At 39.4% G+C, this 26,562-nt stretch overlaps 1 protein-coding gene across 1 annotated transcript in view; it reads left to right on the plus strand.

The window, feature by feature from the left end:
* TTC6 (tetratricopeptide repeat domain 6) overlaps positions 1–10,753 on the plus strand; it is a 202,476-nt gene extending 191,723 nt beyond the window's left edge. The window contains exons 30-31 of the mRNA XM_047074697.1: positions 9,942–10,167; positions 10,617–10,753. Of these exons, the coding sequence (XP_046930653.1) occupies positions 9,942–10,167; positions 10,617–10,753 (363 nt within the window). The remainder of the gene's footprint in view (positions 1–9,941; positions 10,168–10,616) is intronic.
* Positions 10,754–26,562: the final 15,809 nt, after the last annotated feature.

Genomic DNA, 26,562 nt, shown 5'->3' on the forward strand with positions numbered 1-26,562 from the left:
AAACAAGAAAAATATTAGTAGTGACAAACATCTAGTACAGTCTCACATAAGCATTATATCAGTATAAGCATATATGTGGGACTATATGAGATGAGATCACCTGGGCAGGTAGTATAGCTGGAGAGAGGGCTTTGAGGAGCGAGCCCTGTGGTAGCACCAGTGTTTAAGAGCAAAGCAGAGAGGAGATACCAGAAAGTAGACTGAGAAGGGAGCACCCGGCTAGGATGATGAGAAGAAAAGTAGGAGATTATGATAATACCTTGAGAATAATGGGCTTTAAGAAGGGAAAAGTGTCCTGTGGCAAATGCTGCTGGGAGAGGTCAAGAAAGAGGAGGATGGAGGAAGTCACTGATGATTTTGGCAAGAACACTGTCACAGCAGCAGAGACAGAGCCTTGAATAGAAGGGTTGTGGAAGTGGGTGGCAGGGTGGCTCAGTCAGGGAAGCATCCGATTTTTGATTTCAGCTCAGATCATGATCTCCTAACTCATATATATCACCAGTTGCTAAAACTGGATATTTTCCAAGTACATTAGAGCCCAAACTGGATTGATCTCGCTATCCCCTACCTCTTGTCGAGCTCTTCTTCATATAGATCCTCTCTCAGTTCAAGATGTCATCTTCCATCAGGTCACCTGAGTAGAGACATCAGCATCAACCGTATCTTTCTCTTCCGAACTTCTTTCATCCATCAGTTATCTAATCCTGTCAGTTTTGCTTCTTGATTTTTTTCCCTCAGATATGTGCCCTCCATTCTGTTCTACTGCCATTGCCTTGGTTTATTTAGGTCTTATTTTTTCCCAAGTTAGATCATGACCCTGGACACCAAGCCCTGTGATGAGATTCATTGACCTCAGTAGTGAAGCTAAATTCCGGGACAGAGAATTATTGAAGGTATAATTCTATGAGGTGTGAATGAGATTGTTGTAGCTCAGACCTCAATGGACAGCTGGGAGGCTAATGTTTCCCAGGTTGATAAGCCAAGGTCAGTTGCCTTAAACTTCATCAATCTTAGACCGTCTTTGTCTGGGTCCTAGCAATGTTTCCCTGCATTGTGGAGTTAGTTAGTGAGATAAAGATAAATAAAATGACCAGGTCAGTTTTCTGTTCCCATAAATGTTTAAGATCCACACGGGAGGGAGATTCCAATCTTTTAAACTTGCCTTTAATAACTAGGATGAAACTAGTTAGATTTAAGGTGTATTTGATCCTTGATTTTTTTTTTAAGTATGGCTCTGTTTTCCTGGCACTAGGGACTCATTAGCTGGGTGAATATTTCATTTAAAATGTATTTTGTCCTCTTTCCTGATATGCTGGATACTTAGGCTTCACAGAGCACACCCTCTCCAGAGTTAAGCAGACTTTGACAGTAATTATGCAGCTATTTTAGTATGCTTGAAGCCTTTTTGTGGAGAAAGTGGCTTCTATTTCCTCCTCCCCACCTCCTCAAACTTTGTTTCTAACTATACTGAAAGGAAGATTTAGGGGCAGGAAAAAGCGTCCTTCAACAGATCAAATAATCTCTAGAGACTTAATATATATGCGCATATATATGTATACATATATATGCGCATATATATGTGTATATATATATACACACATATGTGTGTGTGTGTGTGTGTGTGTGTGTATTATATGTTTGGCTTCTTTTATCATTAATTAGTGACTTAATCATTTTAAATCACATTTGGATGAGCTACGTACATACATCATGAAGTATGGGTGACTTAAAAAGTAACTAGATCTGCTTTTTAATTACAGATATTATGGCATTAGATGAATTGTTAAAAAATCAAGGCCATCTTTGCAGTAGGTGTCTTTGACCTTTAATTGCTTCATAACTATTACTCCTATACTGCAAGTAACCTCATTAAATGTATGGGCTTTTATTTTCTAAGTAATATATTTTGGAAGCTATGATAGAAAGTTACATTGTTCACAGGTACATTATTGTGTGTTACTGAATTATTTTATTGTAGCTTAAGTAAGCATTTGCTCCTACTTGATTGAAGTCATGCTTTTGTGATGTAGAATAGTGTGAGCTTTATTGATTATTTACTGGTTAACTAAAATGAAGCCTGAATTACTTTTTGAAGAAAGTCTTGGCCCTGCTTAGAGTCATTTCCTTGCCTCATTTCTGATGATTGTTGAGTCCAGTCTTCTGTTCGGGAGTGAATTCTCTTCAAGCTCTTCAGAGAAGGATGTCATTTCTGTCACCATTTTAGTAGATCCTTAAACTGCACTTATCTGCCACATAGAACAGTTCCATCCAGGAACAAGATGGGTTACACAATCTTGATCTAATTGCCTCTTAAAAGTCATCAGAGGTAGCAAAGTTCACAGAGAATTGCCTTAGGGCTATGTCGTCTCTCCATTTGTAGACACTGGGAAAAAATGGTTTATCAGTAATAATTGAATAGAAAATAATTAGTGTTTTGAATATCATTCTCAGTACTTTACATATGAACCTCACAACCCTAATTGAGCACTGGAAGTAGAGTTCTATTTGTTACTTCCATTTTACAGATGAGAAAATTGGGGGCAAAAGGAGTTTTAGTTACTCATCCAAAGACATGGTGATAACAAGTGGTAGAGCCAGGATTTGAATCCAGAAATCTGGTTCCATGGTCTGGGCTCCTGGATACCATGCTACCAGTGTTTCATTTCACTCATGAATCCCTGTAATACACAGAGAAACATAGTTCAGTGAAGGAGACAGAGAAAATCATTAGAGGGGTAAGAGAAAAACCAAGGGGACATTCTGTCTCAAGGACAGGGAATTTTACGAAGGAAGCAAAGATCAGAAGTGTCCATGCCACAGAAATGTCATGAAAGAAAAGAACTAGAAAGTGTTCATTGGGTTTGAGGACATCTGCAGCCTCAGCAAGAGCAGAACTCACAAAATAGGGGGAGACAGAGAGAAGCAAGATTGTGGTGTGTTGGGAAAAACTGAGTGGTAAAAAATCGGAGAACAGTCTGTATTGTTAAAAACGACGTTTCCTTTAAGCGAAGTAAGTTTTAAAGTAGGGTCCAAATTTTTATCCATCATGGAATTAGAGAAGACACTCCTATCTTGAGTAGTAGGGTGTCTAATGAGCATCTGAGGTGAGTTGTGGTGAAGGACTATTTTAAAAGTTTCCAATTTATTGATCAATATGTTGCTAAGACAATATAAACAAGTTACTAGAAATATGTTTATGTGCTGGAATGTCATAGCTGCGTCAAAGTGCTTTAGAAGTTACTGACAGTTTACTCTTAGTTTCTGTACTTAAGCTCTTTACAGACCTGTAGCAAATGATTCTCAAACTAAGACCTCAAAACCAGTGTACAGATCACACTTTGAAGTGTTCCTTTCAGCTTGATGATGAGTAGAGAATAATCTAGAGTCTTTGGTCTTCTTGACAAGTTGATTTTTTTCCTCTCTCTTCCTTCTTCTCAACTTTCATAGTGTAACTAAGGTTTTATCCCTTAATGGTATGGTTTAGAACCTTATTTTTATTTTTATTTATTTTTTTTTTTTTATGAAGTTTATTGACAAATTGGTTTCCATACAACACCCAGTGCTCATCCCAAAAGGTGCCCTCCTCACTGCCCATCACCCACCCGCCCCTCCCTCCCACCCCCCATCAACCCTCAGTTTGTTCTCAGTTTTTAACAGTCTCTTATGCTTTGGCTCTCTCCCACTCTAACGTCTTTTTTTTTTTTCTCCCTTCCCCTCCCCCATGGGTTCCTGTTGAGTTTCTCAGGATCCACATAAGAGTGAAACCATATGGTATCTGTCTTTCTCTGTATGGCTTATTTCACTTAGCATCACACTCTCCAGTTCCATCCACGTTGCTACAAAAGGCCATATTTCATTTTTTCTCATTGCCACGTAGTATTCCATTGTGTATATAAACCACAATTTCTTTATCCATTCATCAGTTGATGGACATTTAGGCTCTTTCCATAATTTGGCTATTGTTGAGAGTGCTGCTATGAACATTGGGGTACAAGTGCCCCTATGCATCAGTACTCCTGTATCCCTTGGGTAGATTCCTAGCAGTGCTATTGCTGGGTCATAGGGTAGGTCTATTTTTAATTTTCTGAGGAACCTCCACACTGTTTTCCAGAGCGGCTGCACCAATTTGCATTCCCACCAACAGTGCAAGAGGGTTCCCGTTTCTCCACATCCTCTCCAGCATCTATAGTCTCCTGATTTGTTCATTTTGGCCACTCTGACTGGCGTGAGGTGATACCTGAGTGTGGTTTTGATTTGTATTTCCCTGATAAGGAGCGACGCTGAACATCTTTTCATGTGCCTGTTGGCCATCTGGATGTCTTCTTTAGAGAAGTGTCTATTCATGTTTTCTGCCCATTTCTTCACTGGGTTATTTGTTTTTCGGGTGTGGAGTTTGGTGAGCTCTTTATAGATTTTAGATACTAGCCCTTTGTCCGATATGTCATTTGCAAATATCTTTTCCCATTCCGTTGGTTGCCTTTTAGTTTTGTTGGTTGTTTCCTTTGCTGTGCAGAAGCTTTTTATCTTCATAAGGTCCCAGTAATTCACTTTTGCTTTTAATTCCCTTGCCTTTGGGGATGTGTCGAGTAAGAGATTGCTACGGCTGAGGTCAGAGAGGTCTTTTCCTGCTTTCTCCTCTAAGGTTCTGATGGTTTCCTGTCTCACATTTAGGTCCTTTATCCATTTTGAGTTTATTTTTGTAAATGGTGTGAGAAAGTGGTCTAGTTTCAACCTTCTGCATGTTGCTGTCCAGTTCTCCCAGCACCATTTGTTAAAGAGGCTGTCTTTTTTCCATTGGATGTTCTTTCCTGCTTTGTCAAAGATGAGTTGGCCATATGTTTGTGGGTCTAGTTCTGGGGTTTCTATTCTATTCCATTGGTCTGTGTGTCTGTTTTTGTGCCAATACCATGCTGTCTTGATGATGACAGCTTTGTAGTAGAGGCTGAAGTCTGGGATTGTGATGCCTCCTGCTTTGGTCTTCTTCTTCAAAATTCCTTTGGCTATTCGGGGCCTTTTGTGGTTCCATATGAATTTTAGGATTGCTTGTTCTAGTTTCGAGAAGAATGCTGGTGCAATTTTGATTGGGATTGCATTGAATGTGTAGATAGCTTTGGGTAGTATTGACATTTTGACAATATTTATTTTTCCAATCCATGAGCAGGGAATGTCTTTCCATTTCTTTAAATCTTCTTCAATTACCTTCATAAGCTTTCTATAGTTTTCAGCATACAGATCCTTTACATCTTTGGTTAGATTTATTCCTAGGTATTTTATGCTTTTTGGTGCAATTGTGAATGGGATCAGTTTCTTTATTTGTCTTTCTGTTGCTTCATTGTTAGTGTATAAGAATGCAACTGATTTCTGTACATTGATTTTGTATCCTGCAACTTTGCTGAATTCATGTATCAGTTCTAGCAGACTTTTGGTGGAGTCTATCGGATTTTCCATGTATAATATCATGTCATCTGCAAAAAGCGAAAGCTTGACTTCATCTTTGCCAATTTTGATGCCTTTGATTTCCTTTTGTTGTCTGATTGCTGATGCTAGAACTTCCAGCACTATGTTAAATAACAACGGTGAGAGTGGGCATCCCTGTCGTGTTCCTGATCTCAGGGAAAAAGCTCTCAGTTTTTCCCCGTTGAGGATGATGTTCGCTGTGGGCTTTTCATAAATGGCTTTTATGATCTTTAAGTATGTTCCTTCTATCCCGACTTTCTCAAGGGTTTTTATTAAGAAAGGGTGCTGGATTTTATCAAAGGCCTTTTCTGCATCGATTGACAGGATCATATGGTTCTTCTCTTTTTTTTTGTTAATGTGATGTATCACGTTGATTGATTTGCGAATGTTGAACCAGCCCTGCATCCCAGGAATGAATCCCACTTGATCATGGTGAATAATTCTTTTTATATGCTGTTGAATTCGATTTGCTAGTATCTTATTGAGAATTTTGGCATCCATATTCATCAGGGATATTGGCCTGTAGTTCTCTTTTTTTACTGGGTCTCTGTCTGGTTTAGGAATCAAAGTAATACTGGCTTCATAGAATGAGTCTGGAAGTTTTCCTTCCCTTTCTATTTCTTGGAATAGCTTGAGAAGGATAGGTATTATCTCTGCTTTAAACGTCTGGTAGAACTCCCCTGGGAAGCCATCTGGTCCTGGACTCTTATTTGTTGGGAGATTTTTGATAACCGATTCAATTTCTTCGCTGGTTATGGGTCTGTTCAAGCTTTCTATTTCCTCCTGATTGAGTTTTGGAAGAGTGTGGGTGTTCAGGAATTTGTCCATTTCTTCCAGGTTGTCCAATTTGTTGGCATATAATTTTTCATAGTATTCCCTGATAATTGTTTGTATCTCTGAGGGATTGGTTGTAATAATTCCATTTTCATTCATGATTTTATCTATTTGGGTCATCTCCCTTTTCTTTTTGAGAAGCCTGGCTAGAGGTTTGTCAATTTTGTTTATTTTTTCAAAAAACCAACTCTTGGTTTCGTTGATCTGCTCTACAGTTTTTTTAGATTCTATATTGTTTATTTCTGCTCTGATCTTTATTATTTCTCTTCTTCTGCTGGGTTTAGGCTGCCTTTGCTGTTCTGCTTCTATTTCCTTTAGGTGTGCTGTTAGATTTTGTATTTGGGATTTTTCTTGTTTCTTGAGATAGGCCTGGATTGCGATGTATTTTCCTCTCAGGACTGCCTTCGCTGCGTCCCAAAGCGTTTGGATTGTTGTATTTTCATTTTCGTTTGTTTCCATATATTTTTTGATTTCTTCTCTAATTGCCTGGTTGACCCACTCATTCGTGAGTAGGGTGTTCTTTAACCTCCATGCTTTTGGAGGTTTTCCAGACTTTTTCCTGTGGTTGACTTCAAGCTTCATAGCATTGTGGTCTGAAAGTATGCATGGTATAATTTCAATTCTTGTAAACTTATGAAGGGCTGATTTGTGACCCAGTATATGATCTATCTTGGAGAATGTTCCATGTGCACTCGAGAAGAAAGTATATTCTGTTGCTTTGGGATGCAGAGTTCTAAATATATCTGTCAAGTCCATCTGATCCAGTGTCTCATTCAGGGCCCTTGTTTCTTTATTGACCGTGTGTCTAGATGATCTATCCATTTCTGTAAGTGGGGTGTTAAAGTCCCCAGCAATTACCACATTCTTATCAATAAGGTTGCTTATGTTTATGAGTAATTGTTTTATATATTTGGGGGCTCCGGTATTCGGCGCATAGACATTTATAATTGTTAGCTCTTCCTGATGGATAGACCCTGTAACTATTATATAATGTCCTTCTTCATCTCTTGTTACAGCCTTTAATTTAAAGTCTAGTTTGTCTGATATAAGTATGGCTACTCCAGCTTTCTTCTGGCTTCCAGTAGCATGATAAATAGTTCTCCATCCCCTCACTCTCAATCTAAAGGTGTCCTCAGGTCTAAAATGAGTCTCTTGTAGACAGCAAATAGATGGGTCTTGTTTTTTTATCCATTCTGATACCCTATGTCTTTTGGTTGGCGCATTTAATCCATTTACATTCAGTGTTATTATAGAAAGATACGGGTTTAGAGTCATTGTGATGTCTGTATGTTTTATGCTTGTAGTGATGTCTCTGGTACTTTGTCTCACAGGGTCCCCCTTAGGATCTCTTGTAGGGCTGGTTTAGTGGTGACAAATTCCTTCAGTTTTTGTTTGTTTGGGAAGACCTTTATCTCTCCTTCTATTCTAAATGACAGACTTGCTGGATAAAGGATTCTTGGCTGCATATTTTTGCTGTCTAGCACCCTGAAAATCTCGTGCCAATTCTTTCTGGCCTGCCAAGTTTCAAAAGAGAGATCAGTCACGAGTCTTATAGGTCTCCCTTTATATGTGAGGGCACGTTTACCCCTTGCTGCTTTCAGAATTTTCTCTTTATCCTTGTATTTTGCCAGTTTCACTATGATATGTCGTGCAGAAGATCGATTCAAGTTACGTCTGAAGGGAGTTCTCTGTGCCTCTTGGATTTCAATGCCTTTTTCCTTCCCCAGTTCAGGGAAGTTCTCAGCTATTATTTCTTCAAGTACCCCTTCAGCACCTTTCCCTCTCTCTTCCTCCTCTGGGATACCAATTATGCGTAAATTATTTCTTTTTAGTGTATCACTTAGTTCTCTAATTTTCCCCTCATACTCCTGGATTTTTTTATCTCTCTTTTTCTCAGCTTCCTCTTTTTCCATAACTTTATCTTCTAGTTCACCTATTCTCTCCTCTGCCTCTTCCATCCGAGCCGTGGTGGTTTGCATTTTGTTTTCCATTTCCTTTAAAGCGTTTTTCAGCTCCTCGTGCCTGTTCATTAGTCCCCTGATGTCTGTAGCAAGAGATTCTCTGCTGTCCTGTATGCTGTTTTCCAGCCCAGCGATTAATTTTATGACTATTATTCTAAATTCACTTTCTGTTATATTATTTAAATCCTTTTTGATCAGCTCATTAGCTGTTGTTATTTCCTGGAGATTCTTCTGGGGGGAATTCTTCCGCTTGGTCATTTTGGATAGTCCCTGGTGTGGTGAGGGCCTGCAGGGCACTTCCCCTGTGCTGTGGTGTATAACTGGAGTTGGTGGGCGGGGCCGCAGTCCGACCTGATGTCTGCCCCCAGCCCACCGCTGGGGCCACAGTCAGACTGGTGTGTGCCTTCTCTTCCCCTCTCCTAGGGGCGGGATTCACTGTGGGGTGGCGTGGCCCGTCTGGGCTACTTGCACACTGCCAGGCTTGTGATGCTGGGGATCTGGCGTATTAGCTGGGGTGGGAAGGCAAGGTGCACGGCGGCAGGGGGGGCAGGCTTAGCTCGCTTCTCCTTAGGTGATCCACTTCAGGAGGGGCCCTGTGCAGCCGGAGGGAGTCAGATCGCTGCCGGAGGTTTGGCTCCGCAGAAGCACAGAGTTGGGTGTTCGCGCGGAGCGAGCAATTTCCCTGGCCGGAGCCGGTTCCCTTTGGGATTTTGGCTGGGGGATGGGCGGGGGAGATGGCGCTGGAGAGCGCCTTTGTTCCCCGCCAAACTGAGCTCTGTCGTCCGGGGGCTCCGCAGCTCACCCTCCCTTTGTCCTCCAGCCTTCCCGCTTTCTGAGCAGAGCTGTTAACTTATGACCTCCCAGACGCTAAGTCGCGCTTGCTGTCGGAACACAGTCCGTCAGGCCCCTCCGCTTTTGCAAGCCGGACTCGGGGGCTCTGCTTGGCCGGCGAGCCGCCCCTCCGCCCCGGCTCCCTCCCGCCAGTCCGTGGAGCGCGCACCGCCTCGCCGCCCTTCCTACCCTCTTCCGTGGGCCTCTCGTCTGCACTTGGGTCCGGTGACTCTGTTCTGCTAATCCTCTGGCGGTTTTCTGGGTTATTTAGGCAGGTGTAGGTGGAATCTAAGTGATCAGCAGGACGCGCGGTGAGCCCAGCGTCCTCCTACGCCGCCATCTTCCTCTGCTTCCTGCACTGACGCAGAGGCGAGATACCGAAGAGAGAGAGAGCTAGAACCTTATTTTTAAAATTCATTTACCTCTGTAGCTCTTAGATACTCTGCTTTTATATGAAAAATGTTAATTTTCCAACATATTTTTATCTTGTTGTGACCTTCTTTTCTAATTTATATTTTGCCTTCTTCTAGTGTGGTACAGGGATGTGGGATTTCAGGGGTCGGTAGTAGAGCATTTCACCTCAGCAAGGAGTAGTGTTTTATCACTGACATTATCGAGATTTGCCAACACATGGTGATAACAAAAACAAAAGTGACTTTTGGCTGTTTTTATTACTGTTTTTTTACATCATCTACAGACAATGCACCTCTTTATCATCCCTATTTGGGATGAAATGCTTCCTCTGTCCCCTTGGTATGCCAATGTCCTTATTTTAACTTAAGAGCAAAAGTGCTTCAAGTTACTATATAGCTTCCAATTGAAATATATTCAAATTACCATCATCTTCACATTTTGTAGGCCAGTGACTACTTCTCAAAGGCTTTGAAGTTTGATCCAGAAAATGAATGTGCTGCCATGAATCGAGCTATTGCAAATACAATTTTGAAGAAATACAAAGAAGCAAAAGAAGATTTTGCATATGTGGTTGAAAGCTGTCCCTTTTGGGCTGCAGTATATTTTAACAGAGCACACTTCTACTGTTGTTTAAAGCAATATGAACTAGCCGAGGGAGACCTAAGTAGAGGTATTTTTGTTTTGTAATTTTTGGCTAAGATCACAGGGGTTGTTGATATGTTTAGTTTTTGACAACAAAAGGAGAAAGTCATCAGGTCTATTTGTGTAGGTAAACTTACATAAGAATTAATGTTTTTATATATTATATCTTTAATACTACCAATGTTGATTCCTTTATGGAACAGCTTAAAGCATGGGTAAGCTGAGATACAGAAAATTATTAGGGAAACCATACATAAACAATGGCAGCCTTTCAAAGAAAGACATTGTACAGTGTTCCCCAAGTTAGTTTCCTTAGAAAGATTTGATATTTTTAATCTTACTAAATAATTACTTACATTTGAAGAAAAATGCTTTCAAATAACACTAAAGTTCTTATAAAATTTTTATTTTTAAAAAAGGAGCCTATTTTCTAATGTTAGCATAAAACATAGCTTGAAATGTTTTTTTCTTTTACAGCCCTGTCTTTGAAGCCTGATGATGCTCTCATATATAATCGCAGAGCAGAAGTTCGTGGTAGAATAGGTCTGATTGAGGAAGCCGTGGCTGACTATATTCAAGCACTTGATCTTCAAGAGTATGCCCCAGTGATGTGATTACACCGACCATGTTTTCTGCAGGAGTCTACACAGCTCTTCTTCCAGAAATCGAAACTTCTTTGTTTAAAAGGTTGCACTATCTTCGTTATTGTATACATTATGTTTTGTTATCTACATAACCCTTTAATGCATTTTAACAATATATTTATACTATATATTAATTATAAAGCTTCTAGATCATTTTTATGCATATTTGAAAAGCTAATAATAACTGAATTTCCTCATAAGGTGAGGAAACATAAATAGAATGTTTCTTAAGGAATATTAACATCTAAGATATTTTTTAAAGTAAAATAGTTCCTTTTGAAATAACACTTCATGATTATAGAAGGTCATTGACCTTTTCATCAATACCTACTCATAATGTTTTCAACAGTATCTAGATTAAAAAAAAATAAATACAGAGCTGATAGCTGTAAAGAAATTGAGTACATTTCCTCTCTCTTCCTTTAAATAATGTCTGTACAGGCCTGTATTTTTCCTGCTACTTACATCATTCCACCAGATAAACATGTTTCTCTTTTACATGTTATCTCCCTGCCAGGACAGCACCTATAAAAATTTTGGCCCTCCTGTTTCTTTAATATAGTTCGTTTTGCCTCTTTAATTCAAATTTCATAAACATATATCAAAAATTTGTATACACGTATAATTAGCGGCTCACAGAAGTTAATGAGAATAAATAAAACAGGTAAGGGAGCGCCTGGATGGCTCAGTCAGTTGAATGTCCAACTTCGGCTCAGGTCATGATCTCGCGGTTCATGAGTTCAAGCCCTGCGTCGGGCTCTGCGCTGAGAGTTCAGAGCCTGGAGTCTGCTTCAGATTCTGTGTCTCCCTCTCTCTCTGTCTCTCCCTGCTCATACTCTGTCTCTTTCTCAAAAATAAACATTAAAAAAATTAAAAAAAAAACAGGTAAAAATTCTGTATAGATTGTCCTTGAAGGATCCTTGAGTGAACCAGAGAAGCCCTTTCCTTTACCTTCCTGATAAAAACAAGGATTCATTCACATTTGCTTCAGTCACTTGTTTTTCTTCTTCGCTTCGTTCTTGTACATCTCTAGCCCCTCAGAGACATCAGGCATGTTGGAAAGAATACCTCCATCTACTCAGTTTCTGGTTTTTGTTTTGTTTTGTTTTTGTTATTATTATTATTATTATTATTATTATTAGTTTGATGTACCAGATTTTCACAATAGAAGGTTGATTTTAATATGTGAGCCACTGTGGGGTTGGATGCTTCACACTATTTCAGGATAATCTTCCAGGCATGATATGTGGGCTTATGTGAGGATTGGGTCATCCCTAGGGAATTGTTTCAGTTGGTGAACCAGACACATTTTAATAAACCACTTTGGATCTCTTGCCTTCATTTGTCTCCAGATATTTTTGTCCCATCCAGCCCAGACCCTCGATGAGATTCAGACCAACCTCCTGCACCCACAGAGAGCCCCTTGCCTCCTGCTTCGCCCACTGCCCTGGGGCATCTCTGTTAGTGCTGAGGTGTTGGATTGCCATGGGATCACCCAGTGCTCGCCCAGCTGTACCGTGGATGTGCAGGGGCCTGAGCCCCTGTCAAATACACCTCTGATGCTGGGAGAAAGGAACTAATCGATAGATTGTTCTCCCTTCCTTCTCTTGGTGGCATGTCTCGAGACACTCAGTGGTGTATACAGCCTCCTGGAGGACGCTCGTGGCAGCCAGCTTTAAAACATACCTCGTATTGGCGCTTCTGTCTTCCCTGCCTCACTCCCTCTTGTCACTGCTCCTACTTTTCTGGGTTTGCACTTTTTGATAGAGTCAGACCACAGGAGCATTTGCCTCTGGATCTGCTTTCTGGGGTAACCCAGGCTAAGGCAATTAGTCATTTAATATAGATATTTTTCTGATTGCACACAAATACTTACAACATGAAGCAGGAATGATACAAACCAAAGGCCATCCTAGCATAATGGAATCATGTCTAACTTGTCAAAATGCCACATGTCCCCCTGTCCAGATCCCCTCGGCACCCAGTTTCTGTGCACACTGGCAGCATCCTACTGCACACACCTACACTTTCCACCTGAGGCATTTCTCTCAGATCACACATAGGCCAGGTCAGAACTGGAAGGGAGTTCATGTCACTAGGAGCAGCCTTCAGCAATGACAGATGGAAGGTGGAGGATAAACACTTCAGCCTCCTTGATGTTAGGTGGGCGCCTCTCCCTGACTTCCCCAATCGGCTTAAACTCTCCCCCCACCTCCACCAGTTGCCCACCATATAGCCTCCTCAATAACATACCCTTTGTTGGCTTTCCTCACCCTTGCCTCACTCTCTCCTCCTGACACCAGCTTACTGGAACCTCCTCCTAAATAACCCCCTGGCCCTCAAATCCTGGTCTCAGGTTTGGCTTCTGCAGGAATGAATCTGAGGCAGCATCACCAAGGAAGAGGCACTGAAGCTGGATCCTGAGCAGGGGTAAGTGCCCATGCATGGGCAGAGGTGTTGGACTGTTAGGCCCTCAACACAGACTGAATGTCAGGACAGGGACAGAAGTGGGAAAATAAAGCATGTTTGAAGAGTGGCTGGAGCAGAGTCTTTGTGAGGAAATGGTGGGAGGAAAACCTGGTCGTGTGGTCAGACATGAAAAATCTTTGGTGCTAGATAAAGGAGCCAGAAGGAGTTAAGACCTAACTCTGTGTGGCGTATAAGGTGGGGCTGGTGTGGGGAGACTGACAGAGAGGTTCCACCCCTTCATTCCTTTCATCTCCTGGCAGCCTCATGTTAATGAACTGAGGACATTTTGTCATCACCAGATGAAAACTGGACTTATGAAAATTGATCAGTTCTCTGCAGAGAGAGGTTTGCCCTGTCCTGTATGTGCTCCACTCTGACTCCGAGTGAGTCTGTCTGCTCTGAAGATAAAGGCAGGTGAAGGAGACACAGCAGGATAGAGATAGAAGAAGATAGAGGCAGGATGGAGACCAAGGGAGAAAGTGCCTTCCAGAAAGCCATGAGAGCTAAATCAGACATGAAGGACCTCAAGGGAAGAGGAAGGACATGTCTGGATTCCGTCTTTTTCTTTTTAGCTTGAGTAACGTTGACTTCTTCAGCAGATGAATGGAGCCTATATCTCCCACCATCATGGGACTTAGTGATCAGGTTTAACTTATTCACAATACATGTGCACGTGCACATACACTCACAACTTTTACTGATGATTATCCCTGGGAAGTAAAATTGGAGGGAAAAAAGGATAAGGAGATTGTTTTACCTTTTGTTGTTGTTGTTATTGTTACATTAAGATGGAAGAAGAATGGTAGGACTACAAGTAGCCTTTACTTTCAATTTTTTACACATTTTTGTAACTTACAGGGGGGTTTTGTTGTTGTTTTTTTCTCCATGAGAGCCTAAGCTCTATGAGGACAAGGATATTATTATTATTATTATTATTATTATTATTATTATTATTATTTTATTATCGTTATTTTCTTTAGTGCTGCATCCCTAATACTTATACTGACTAAAAAATAAGAGATGTTCAAGATATATCTGTTAAAATAAAACAAATTACAAATGCAGTAAGTCAATATTTCTGTGTAGATATTGTGGTGAATTGTTTGCTTGTCATACACTCCATTGTACCTCCTGCATGTCTGCCATAATACCGAGACTGAAAAGCTAAGATTATGTCTCCCAAATGTCCTTGCAGCCAGAGTTCCCGATGTGATTTAGTTTCTGCCAATCTGATACAATCTCATGAGACTAAATGGAGGCAGCATCATGCAAAACACCTTCCTGCTGATATTAAAACGGTCGGCTATGGGTGGCTCTAGAGCAGAGCTCTAGATTTAGCAAATAAAGATACAGGGCACCTGGTTGAATTTTAATTTCAGATAAAGAAGGGGTAATTCAGGACTCCTAGTTGAACACATGACAACCAGTTACATTTGAATTTCAAATCAACAACAAAGTTTTTAGTCTAAGTATGTCCTGACTATTGTATGGGACACACTTACACCAAACATCTTTTTGTTGTTGATCTGAAATTCAAATTTAAATGGGTGTCCTGCATCTTATCTAGCAACCTTATTCGGAAACCAGCCCTCATGGCCCTGTCTTTCTGATCCTGGATGAATTGTACATTTTTCCTGGAGCCAATAGCTTCTGTGACCTTTTCTTGATTTTCTACATTTCTCTTTATGGCAGAGCAGACTCCCCAAGTTTGGCCACTTTTGTGTTGCTCTTCTGATGGCTCAGTCTAGAACCTGCTGGACCTTCTGACAATGATGTGAGCATGCATTACTTTGTATGAAACCTCTTTCTTCTTAAAATTACAAGAATGGCTTCTGTTATCTACAGCTGAACTCTGACTGACATAGTTTCAAAGAGTTTTTAAAAAGCAATTTAGAGCTTTTCTTTTCTCATGAATGGAGTCAGAGTAATAGCATCTTTTCTGCAATGAGGTATTTATATAGTTTGGTCATGGGTCAAAGTGGGTCAAAGTTGAAAATAATAACTATAATAATCATGATTTTTAGCACTTACTTGAAGCAACGTAGATACTTTGTCTCTACCTGGTCAACAGTCTTGCGAGGTAGTAGGTATCATTAGATGAGGAAACCAGGACTCAAGAAGATTGAGTTATATGATGAGTTATCCATAGCTAGTAAATGGTGGAGCTGAGAGTCAACGCTTACTCTACTTTAAAAGCCACTGCTCTTTCTGCTCCTTTTCACTAGAGAGAAATAAAACAAGATTAATTCATAGTCTATTAGTCTTTATCGTAGTGACATGAAAGCTTTCTGCCTAATGATCGTTAGTGCAGAAAAAGGATTTTCAGTCTTTAATGTTTCTTTTGTCCTGGTATATATATGTATATATTTATATCCATGTCAATGTGTCTATGTATCTGTATATCTAATCTAGCCTCAGATAAATGTGTGATAATAGTAAGATTATCTTGAGCTTTTAATTTGAAATATAGTCAATGGGCAATACCTTGTATTTTATCTTTAATATTAAAAGCCAGATGGTGCACCTGGGTGGCTCAGTCGGTTAAGCATCCGACTTCAGCTCAGGTCATGATCTCAGGGTTTGTGAGTTCGAGCCCCGTGTTGGGGGTCTGTACTGACAGCGTGGAGCCTGGAGCCTGCTTCAGATGCTGTGTCCCTCTCTCTCCCCTTCTCTGCTTGCACTCTGTCTCTCAAAAATGAATAACTGTTAAAAAAAAAAAACTAAAAATAAAATAAAAGCCAGATAAGAATGGAAGTAGAAGTTCAATATGTAGGCAGTAAGAGAGGGAAGAAAAAGGAAATTGTCATTTGTTAAAGACCTACTATGTATCAGAAACTCAGTTATGGCTTAAGGACATTTTCATTTCACCATTATAACCTATGGAGGTCTTGTTATTCCCACTTTACAGAAGAAAAATACGAGGTACAAAAAGGTTACATAATCAATTTAGAGTACCTCTAGGATAATGATGTTACCCAAACTTTGTTTCATTTTTATTTACTCTATATATTTCTTTTAGTGGACTTATTAATATTGATTGAATTTACTTAAAATAAGGAATTTATAAAAATAAATGTGTAAATAATGAGAAGTTTGTCCTTGTTCTACCTGAAAGAATCTCTTCTTATGTCAATGTTTCTCATATTACAATTTGGGAAACACTGTATAGTGTTAGTGCCTGGAGTGCATCTGGAAGAGTAATCAGAGTGAGAGAGGGAAAAACAAATAATCCCTATTGAGATGGGGAGGGAAAGAGAAAGAACAAGAAGCAGAAGTTGACTGGTACCTGGACAGGCAGATCAGAACCTGAAGCAATAATTGTGTGCTTTGATAGTGTTAGTCTGTATTTGGAGCATTTTGTAGTAACAAGGTCTTACTCCCAGAAGTTTTCCAGCAGAGCATAAAAAATGTTAGTCAATGTCTTAGAATCATTGATCTCCAAGAATAACAGGCATTTTATGACTATCCATGATGAGATCCCAATGTCCAACATCTGTTCCTCTCCTCACCTACCTTTCATGGCTAATTTTTTTCAGAAAGAGACTTTTTCCCTACACAGGGGGGTGGCTTAGATATTTGTGCTCTCCCCTTCCACAGCACTATCACCTACTCTCTGGAACATGCTTCATATCCGTACATCCTTGTTTAATCACTGTCTTCCCCACTACTCAAACTCTACAAGGGCAAGGATTAGGTCTACCTTGTTCACTGCTACCTCACCAATGCTTATCACAGTTCCTGGCACACAGCAGGTGCTTCATAAATATTTGATGAACTTACTTAAACAAAACACAAGCCTGAACATTATGTCCTGCAGGACAATATGACCCAACACACTATGGCTACATTTTACTATTCATTTCTATGATAAAGTGAGCATGCTGTGAGATTCTAGGCAAGCCCAGAATCTTCAAAAGGCAAAGCAATGACATCAATGCTATTCTTATTTAACCTTTCCTGTGAGTAGAGAGGTCTTTAGAACCACAGCTTTTACAATGCCTAACTTACACATATACACACAGCACCCTGAAAACCACAAGATGAGATGAATAACTTTAGAAAATGAAGTTAGAAAAACTCAAGATGTGATGAATGAAGTCAGCCTGCTATAAAAATAACAGCTGAACAACAACTCTTGTCAAGGTGATGAGGGCAAAATGAAATCACGATGTATCAACATCTCAGGATAATCATTGTAATTTTTATAATTGGATGATGCTATGACATAATTAAGTTAAAACCCAATTAGGTATAGTGAATAAGAGACTATAACAAATTTTTAGTTACTTCCTTCCTTCCTTCAGAAAGTTTGTGCTGGGGCACCTGAGTGGCTCAACTGGTTAAGTGTCAGACTGTTAATTTCTGCTCAGGTCATGATCTTATGGTTTGTGAGTTTGATCCCTGCATAGGGCTCTGTGCTGATGATGCAGAGCCTGCTTGAGATCCTCTCTCTCTCTCTCTCTGTCTCTCTCTCTCTCTTTCTCTGCCTCTCCCCCACTTGCTCACTGTGTTCTCTCTCTCTCTCTCTCTCTCTCTCTCTCTCTCAAAATAACTAAACTTAAAAAAAGAGAAAAGACTATGAAAGATGCATGTTGCTCTTTTTCCCTGGGAGCCTACAATGGACTCAGCTAGAGCTGGCAGGCAGGCCTCCTTTGCAGGTGCAACTGGCTCAGGCAGTTCCTGCCCACAAAATTCTCAGTCCACGTTTGTACTGTGACCATCTCTTTGAAAAAACAGCCTTAAAATTTTTTTCCCTAAAATACATAGTGTGGCGATCGTAGTCACTTAAATTTATAAAGAAATATAAAATTTTGCTGTTTAAGCCTGTGTTTGAAGACTTTTATCTTCCCAGCACCACAATTTTAATTTATTTGCAAAAGGATAAGGTATTAGTTTGCATGTACTTGTGTGGTGATTTTGCTTTACTTTTTTTTTTTTTATATATATGAAATTTATTGACATATTGGTTTCCATACAACACCCAGTGCTCATCCCAAAAGGTGCCCTCCTCAATACCCATCACCCACCCTCCCCTCCCTCCCACCCCCATCAACCCTCAGTTTGTTCTCAGTTTTTAACAGTCTCTTATGCTTTGGCTCTCTCCCACTCTAACGTCCTTTTTTTTTTTTTTTTTTTTTCTTCCCCTCCCCCATGGGTTCCTGTTAAGTTTCTCAGGATCCACATAAGAGTGAAACCATATGGTATCTGTCTTTCTCTGTATGGCTTATTTCACTTAGCATAACACTCTCCAGTTCCATCCACGTTGCTACAAAGGGCCATATTTCATTTTTTCTCATTGCCACGTAGTATTCCATTGTGTATACATACCACAATTTCTTTATCCATTCATCAGTTGATGGACATTTAGGCTCTTTCCATAATTTGGCTATTGTTGACAGTGCTGCCATGAAAAAAAAAAAAAAAGATTTTGCTTTACTTTAGAGCTCTTGCTTCTCTGCAGGTAGAAAGATCTCCAAGCCCCCGAAGAAAAGAAAAAAAAATATTAATCACTGAAAACTTTGCCTCAACATATCTGTGTCAACTTCATGACACAAATAATAGAGAAAGGAAGCTTAGCTGACTAGTGGTTTATGCTGATGATACTTGTAATTTTATAACCATCACTTACAAGCAATAAATCACTAAGTGGAAAAAAGCATCATTTACATTCCAGATAGAAAAATTCTCCTTAATCTTACCTCAGTTGGTTAGTAGGCTAGACAATTCCATTTATTGTGCATATATATGTATACACACACACACACACACATATATATATATATATAAACACTTTAAAGTATTATTTTTATTTATGTGGTTCTAAGGCCAAAGGGATAGATCCCTAATTACACTGCATGAAATATTGAAATATTTCTTTTTTCTATAAATTTCCCATAGGAGACCATTGTAAATCTATGAATCAACTTAGCTTGACTTCTATTTGGAGAAAGAAAAAGTAATTGAGAATTTAACTTCATGATTTATGGCATTATGATTGTTGCACAGTAGTAAGTTTTTTTTTAAAGCTTGTTATAAATTAAAATATTCAGAATTTATTAGACTGGAAGACTGCCATTTAGGTATGTTTGCTTTAAATTTTTTTAATGTCTATTTATTTTTGAGAGAAAGAGAGAGAGACAAAGCATGAGCAAGGGGAGGGGCAGAGAGAAGGAGATACAGAATCTGAAGCAGGCTCCAGCCTCTGAGCTGTCAGCACAGACCCTGATGTGGGGCTCAAACTCACGAGCTGTGAGATCATGACCTGAGCTGATGCCAGACACTCAACCAACTGAGCCACCCAGACGCCCCTAGGTATGTTTGCTTTATAAGCTAGGAACAAATTTCTCTTTGAATTTGAAGACCAAGATAAGAATTTTAGTGTCTAAGTTAAGGTGATTTATTACACAAAAACCAGAGACGAGATCTCCTTTCCTTAAAAATAACAATGATTTTATTAAATTCTTGAAGCCCTGTTCAGAAAATTTGCAAATTCTATAGTACAACTCTGAGCCTTTGTAATGTGGGAAACATCTCAACACAATTTTTCTGGGTGCAATTTATGCTGAATAATGTATGAGTTGTGTAATAGCTTTGCAGTGCGTTCTCATCTCCGCAGGATGCTGGCTTCTAGTATTGCATCTCCCGCTTTCAATTCCTATGCCGTATGTTTACTATATTGGATCTTTGACAGTAAGTAGTCAAGGTGGGGGAAGAATGTTGGAGAACTGAAAATCCTTGGCAATCTAGAAAATAGCTTAATACACTAGACTTCTCATTGCAGCGTGGTTATGAAAATGTGAGTTTTGAATAGAACTTTCCTCTAGGGTTCTGAACCTGGGATGTCTTTACACCAGGGAATAAGTGGGTAGCCAGTGAATATCTATTGTACTTGGGGAATGTTAGAGGGAGAGAAGAGAGAGAAATTTAAGTAATTTAACTGGAAAGCAATTTAAGCATTTTCACATAAAAAGATACAGCTTCGTTATGGAATAGAACTTTAAAAATTCACATGAAATCTTAACAGTAAAGCACGAGACTTTGGAGACATTGCTCCCTTTTGAAAGGCTGCTTGGGGATATACCACAGATCTGTAGGGGTCAGCACTCACTCTCTGTTCCTGGTGACCATGAAATAGTCGCAACATCCACCACCACAGCAACACAGCAACATTGTTCCTGAGGCTTCCTCCACAGCGGGTGCCCGTGAGCCCATTTTACAGATGAGGAAATTTGGGTCCAGAGATATTAAGTGGCCCATCAAGGTCCCACATTTTTTAAATATAATTTATTGTCAAATTGGCTTACATACAACACCCAGTGCTCATCCCAACAAGTGCCCTCCTCAGTGCCCATCACCCATTGTCCCTCTTCCCCACCCCCTCCTGTCCACCTTCAGTTAATTCTCTGTATTGATGAGTCTCTTGTGGTTTGCCTCCCTCCCTCTCTGTTTGTATCTATTTTTCCCCTCCCTTCCCCCATGGTCTTCTGTTAAGTTTCTCAGGATCCACAGATGAGTGAAAACATATTATATCTGTCCTCTGACTGATTTATTTCACTCAGCATAATACCTTCCAGTTCCATCCATGTTGCTGCAAATGGCATGATTTCATTCTTTCTCACTGCCAAGTAGTATTCCATTGTATATATAAACCACATCTTCTTTATCCATTCATCAGTGGATGGACATTTAGGCTCTCTCCATGATTTGGCTATTGTTAAGTTCCCACATTTAAGGAAAGAATCATAATACAAACCCAGGAAACCTGATAAATTTGAGAAATGCTGTTTCAGGAATACTTTGGAATGAAAATACCAATAAAGTCAGATAAAAAAGACTGAAGCTCCTCTCTTTGAGTTGTTTTTTGTTTTTTTGGTTTTTTTTAGGATTCTGATTGAAAGTCTTTATGACTAACTAGAGTAATTCAGTTCTCAAAGAACTTTCCATGGTACCTATATTTTTATTTAATGTCTTAAGTGCTATCTTCATGTCTCCTTAGATCCATTTTAAGCTATATAAAATATGTAGAATAATAACATTTAAGTGCTTACAAACTGTCAAGACCTTTTCTAAATTCTCTATATGTATTATCTCTTTAATTATTACAACCACTCCATGAAGTTCTTATAATTAACATCGCATTTTATAGATGAGAAAACTGAGGCAGAAGCAGATTAGGTAATTTGCTTAAAGTCACACATCAACGAAGGGGTCAAACAATCTGACTGCAAAGCCTTTGCTCTTTACCTGAGTCTAAGGGGCCTAAGGAAGGACAGACACTGAGGCCACATCTAATACGGAGAAGTGCCTGTCCGCGGTCTGCAAGTCTCAGGGGGATCTGTGCCCTGGAAACACTGTCTCTTGACACCCCAGAAATTGTATGGTTCCTTGAGAACTTCAGGAATTCCATGTCCTGTCTTCTGTTTGGAATAATGTAGACCCAAAGTGGCAATACAGTTTCATCTTAAAATGAAGAAGGTTAGAAAGTACAATTCGACCTTAAAAACCTAGTAACTAACCTCACTATGCTATAGGTTGTGGCTTCTACTGAACTAGAACTTTATTTTCTAGATACTAAGTCTCTCTGAGATCTACCCCTTAAAGTTTATAAAAAAAAAGAACAGTCTCTCTAAGAAAAAATGGCTAATGCTGACCTAGCTTTCTAAACCGGATGAGGCTTTAAGAATAATTTCTGCCATTCAACTCTCCTGTGACCCACAAGCAATAAATGACAGTCTTTTAAAAACAGCAATGGCTTATCCTGGGCATCAAGCAGGGAAGAACTTGAGTGATTTCTCTACACTTGTAATGTCAAGAGGAGTCCTACTCAGAGACCTCTGTTATAAAAGAGGAATTGTTTATGGCTATTGAAAAATCCTCCCAGAACTGTCCATCAAACTTTATGAAATGTGTGAGTTACTTAGGTATCAGCTTTCTGGATCTAGTTTTGTTTTTTTGTTTTTTTGTTTTTTGTTTTTTTTCCAGAGCATTCAGAATCAAACCCTTTGCTTACTGGCTGGTTTCATATTGATAAACACAGAACTTTTTTATTTTCTTTTTCTTCCTTTTCTCCCTGTTTTTGTTGACTCTCTTCACACCTCTTTTCTTTCCTTTATACCCTGTACTGAGACTCTAACTCAGTGTTTCTCAAAATGGAGCCTGTGGCTCACTTAGAATTGGCTAGAATGCTTATTAAAAATGCATATTTGAGGCCTTCCCTCAACTATACTAAATCTGATTCTCTGGAGTGGAGCTGAGGACTCTGCATTTCAATAAGCTCCCGAAAGATTCCTATCCAGACTGAAACAGAGAAGGTCTAGCCCAGTAGTTTTCCAACTTTATTGTGGAAAGCTTGTTTCATTAGAATTCTAGGCCCTGGTCCAGAGTTTCTGATTCAATACGTCCCTGGTGGGGACCAAAAACTTGCTAATGCTGCTGGTTCAGAAACCCCACTTTGTGAACACTAGAGCTTTAAGTTCTAGTCTAATCTTTGAAGTCCTGAAAAAAAAACCTTTAATAAAACATGCTCTAAAATGTTAAATATTTTGTTTATAGAAATAAAAATATTAACAAAAATACCCAAATTTCTTTTTAAAATTTTTTTTTCAACGTTTATTTATTTTTGGGACAGAGAGAGACAGAGCATGAACGGGGGAGGGGCAGAGAGAGAGGGAGACACAGAATCGGAAACAGGTTCCAGGCTCTGAGCCATCAGCCCAGAGCCTGACGCGGGGCTCGAACTCCGGGACCGCGAGATCGTGACCTGGCTGAAGTCGGACGCTTAACCGACTGCGCCACCCAGGCGCCCCAAAAATACCCAAATTTCTATCTGTACCTTTGTGTGGGACCATTCCTCACTCTACATCTCTATATGTTCAGCCCAGCTCATCCTTCAGAGGGTGACTCCCACCTCCTTCAGGTAATCTTGATTTACACAACGGTGAGCTCACTCTGTTTCTCTCCTTGGCCCCTCCCCACCCCCCAGCTTTCCACTTGTTTGAGGATACTGATTCCTTTCTATGTAGGGGTGTAGATAATTGTGTTTGGGGAAGATGTTTCATCTTTCCTATCATACTGAAGACTCCTTAAATACAAGGTTTGCACCATTTTTTATTCTGCCTTGCCTGACAGTGGCACTTCATTAATGCTGAGCACATGTTTGATTAATGAGTGAATATTTCAGTGAGGCAAAGATATATTTAATTCCTTTAAATTAGAGCTAGACTGTTAATGCTTTATGTTTTCCACTCGAAGGATCAGTCTTCACAGCAATGATAGTTGTTCTTTAATTTTGCTGAGAAGTTAGGTAAATGAAAATCCAAGGAATGCTCCAATAGGGTGCTGAGGTTTTGTACTGGTTTTCCAGAAATAATTCTGTTTTGGCTACACAAAGTGTAGTTCCTGGACCAGCAGCACTGGCCTCACCTGGGAGCATGTTAAAAACTCAGAGTCTTGAGCCTCACCCCAGGGTCATCAGAATCAGAATCAGAATCAGAATCAGAATCAGAATCAGAATCTCTTGGTGCTATCTCTGTGCATTCAAGTTAGAGAAATACTACATTACTCAGAAGAGTTTCCTTCTGACTGAAAGAGTACTTAAAAATAGTGACAAGTCAGTGCTAGAATCCTTTTTATTGGTGACTACAAGTTTGTTAAGAAATGTTTTATTTGTAAGATACCCTTGTGGTAACTGGGAGTTTTACTGGGGATTTGTAACCATCATCAAAGCTTCTTATTATATGGGTATCATATTGTACTAGACACTGTTAAAGAAATGTAAAGAATCTGAGCTTTACCACAAAGCCAGACATGATTGATGTGGGTAAGCAGATATTAAGACATAAGTAAACCTATGAAGCCTATAGATCCAGCATCAATACAACATGAATGGATTTGTTTTTGAAAGTCTTTGTTTTATTCACCCCCTATAATCCACATTTCTTTGATTTGTGAATTTTCAAAACAAGGTATTTTTAGCTATTTGCATACAGAGATTTGGTAATAAACAGTTACCTGGGCAGGTTACATTAAGATTGATATTCCTGAGCCCCTCAACAACCGATCTCAATTTGTCACAAAAAAGTATAAGTGTCCTTTGATATGGAAAATTAGTTATGCTATGTGGTACCCAAGTAAAGGCATCTTCCCTTTGGCTTTCATTTATAGTATAACTCATGTATAAATGGGTCAGGCATCAAAGGCATAATTAACAGTTTTAAATAAATTGTCAAAAATAAGGGATGGTGTTTATGTGCTTTGTATTAAAAGTTCACTCATAATTTAGGGTTCAAAGTGTGCCATCATTATACAAATATAAAAGCATTCATTTAAGCTTATCTGAGATTATCGTACTTAGAATATTGATCTTTACTGCTCCCTAGTGAATGGATTATGCAATATTTAATGTGTGAGGCTTACATGGACTATGGACTTTCTTGGTTAATAAGATCTCTTTTCTTTTATGACAGTTGTGATTCCCAAAAGATGCTCATTAGAAAGGTGAGAGTGGCTGCCTTGAACGTATGCTGGTTCAGTAATGGGCAAGGTATCAGCAAGGCCCTGGAAGGAGTTTAGGAACTTTATGTGTCTCATTCATTGCTGTGCTGTTTTTTTTTTTTTTTTAATTTCTCTGGGAGGTTTTATGTGACATAATTTAACCAAAGAAGAACAGTGTCATTAAAAAGCTATTTAGGATATGGATGCTAATACCGGCTGTAAACATTCTGCTCTCCTAGGCCCCGGAGTATTAGAACAGGGGAATACAGCAGTTAATTATAAGAATATATTTTCCATTTTCCATAGTATTACAGTATTTTGATGAACTACTTCTCTATCACTGAAGACTTTACTTTCAAATGGTCTACTTACTAGTTAATATTGCTGCTGTTAAACTTCTAGCACATAATCATTACTATATTATTCTGGATAATTTTGTTTCACTGATATTGTCTTTATTTGAGACTGTGGGATCAAAAACAACCAATGCATGCTACCATTTGCAAATACAATAAGATGACAATATTCATTATGAACAGAAGCAAAACTATGCCCATGTCTTCTTAATGGGAGTATTAAAACCTTTCCAAATTTGACATGCACTTTTCTAAGTTACATGAAGATTAGCATTGTGAACAATCAAGTCTCATAAACTAATTCCCCTTGGGAACTTCATTTTCTTTCTCTTCTTCTTCTCCTCGACATAAAAGCCAAGATGTCTTGAATTCAGTAATGAATTGCACAGCAAAGAGTAGGTATTTGATGCATGTTTATTGAAATAAGTAAACAATATTGGGGGAAAATTTGACCCCTCAAGAAGAAACATTTTAAAAGTGAACATGGATTTCAGTAATTTACAACAAAAAGTCAGTGCTAACTACCAGGATATAGAAGGTAGTCATGCATGTTTTATATTGGTAATAATCAACTGACATGCATTTCAGTCTTGTATTAATGTGCTTTAATGTTCAGAATAATAAAGCTTCTACATAAAGGCATATAAGTTATTGAACTCGCTCTATGTCAGTTTTCTGAATTAAAGCAATTTTAAAGTAAAATAAGGTTGTTCCCAGAGATGTATAGTTTAAAAGACTAGGGCATTTTTTTTTCTAAAGTGCATATCTGGACTTTCGGTTTAGAATTGCATGTCTGGAAAAACTTTTCATAATCTGCTTTTCTCCCCTTTTCTTTTCTTTTTGCACGTATTTATTTTGGCCAGCTGGCGAGACAGATCTTTTTCAGGGGCCCAGCCTTCCAGTCTGAGTGTGGTTGTCCAAAACCAATCTTTGGATCAAATTCCTGTCTTAGTTGCTCCAGTGTCTGAACAGTGTTGATGTCACAGGGGCATGGTGACCCAGTTGTCTGTCCCAGATGCCTGGTAGCTTGCCAAGTAAAGAGCTTAGTTTGGCGGCCACACATTACCCTGCCTCACAAGGGGCAAGGGGGTTGCGATATGCTCCTTGGGCAACCTGTCTCACCTTGCGCCTCCCATGTGAAGGTAGACATAGGGGTCTCCTTCTAAAATAAATGGCCCTTCTTCCCCTTCCCAGCTTGGTTGTCACCTTATCTAGTCTTATCAGTACATCTGTGGGCTAACACAAGGGTTAGTCCAATGAGGCAGGGGCTGGAATGTTGTCCTCGCTTTAGAACTATTCCATGGCTTTGATTCTGGGGGAAAACTGCACAGTTTGATTTCGTTGTAGATAGAATTTGTCCTAATGGGATTTCAAGATTTTGTGCTAAAGTTTGTGCCCTATGCATCCCAGTCAGTTTTAGAAATGACCTTCCTTCTCAGAGATTCTAAAATTCCAGACCGA

The sequence above is a fragment of the Lynx rufus genome, unplaced genomic scaffold, assembly GCF_022079265.1.
Source record: "Lynx rufus isolate CCGP_SWC_20201006 ecotype Redwood Valley unplaced genomic scaffold, mLynRuf1.p SCAF_13, whole genome shotgun sequence".
NCBI lineage: Eukaryota > Metazoa > Chordata > Mammalia > Carnivora > Felidae > Lynx > Lynx rufus.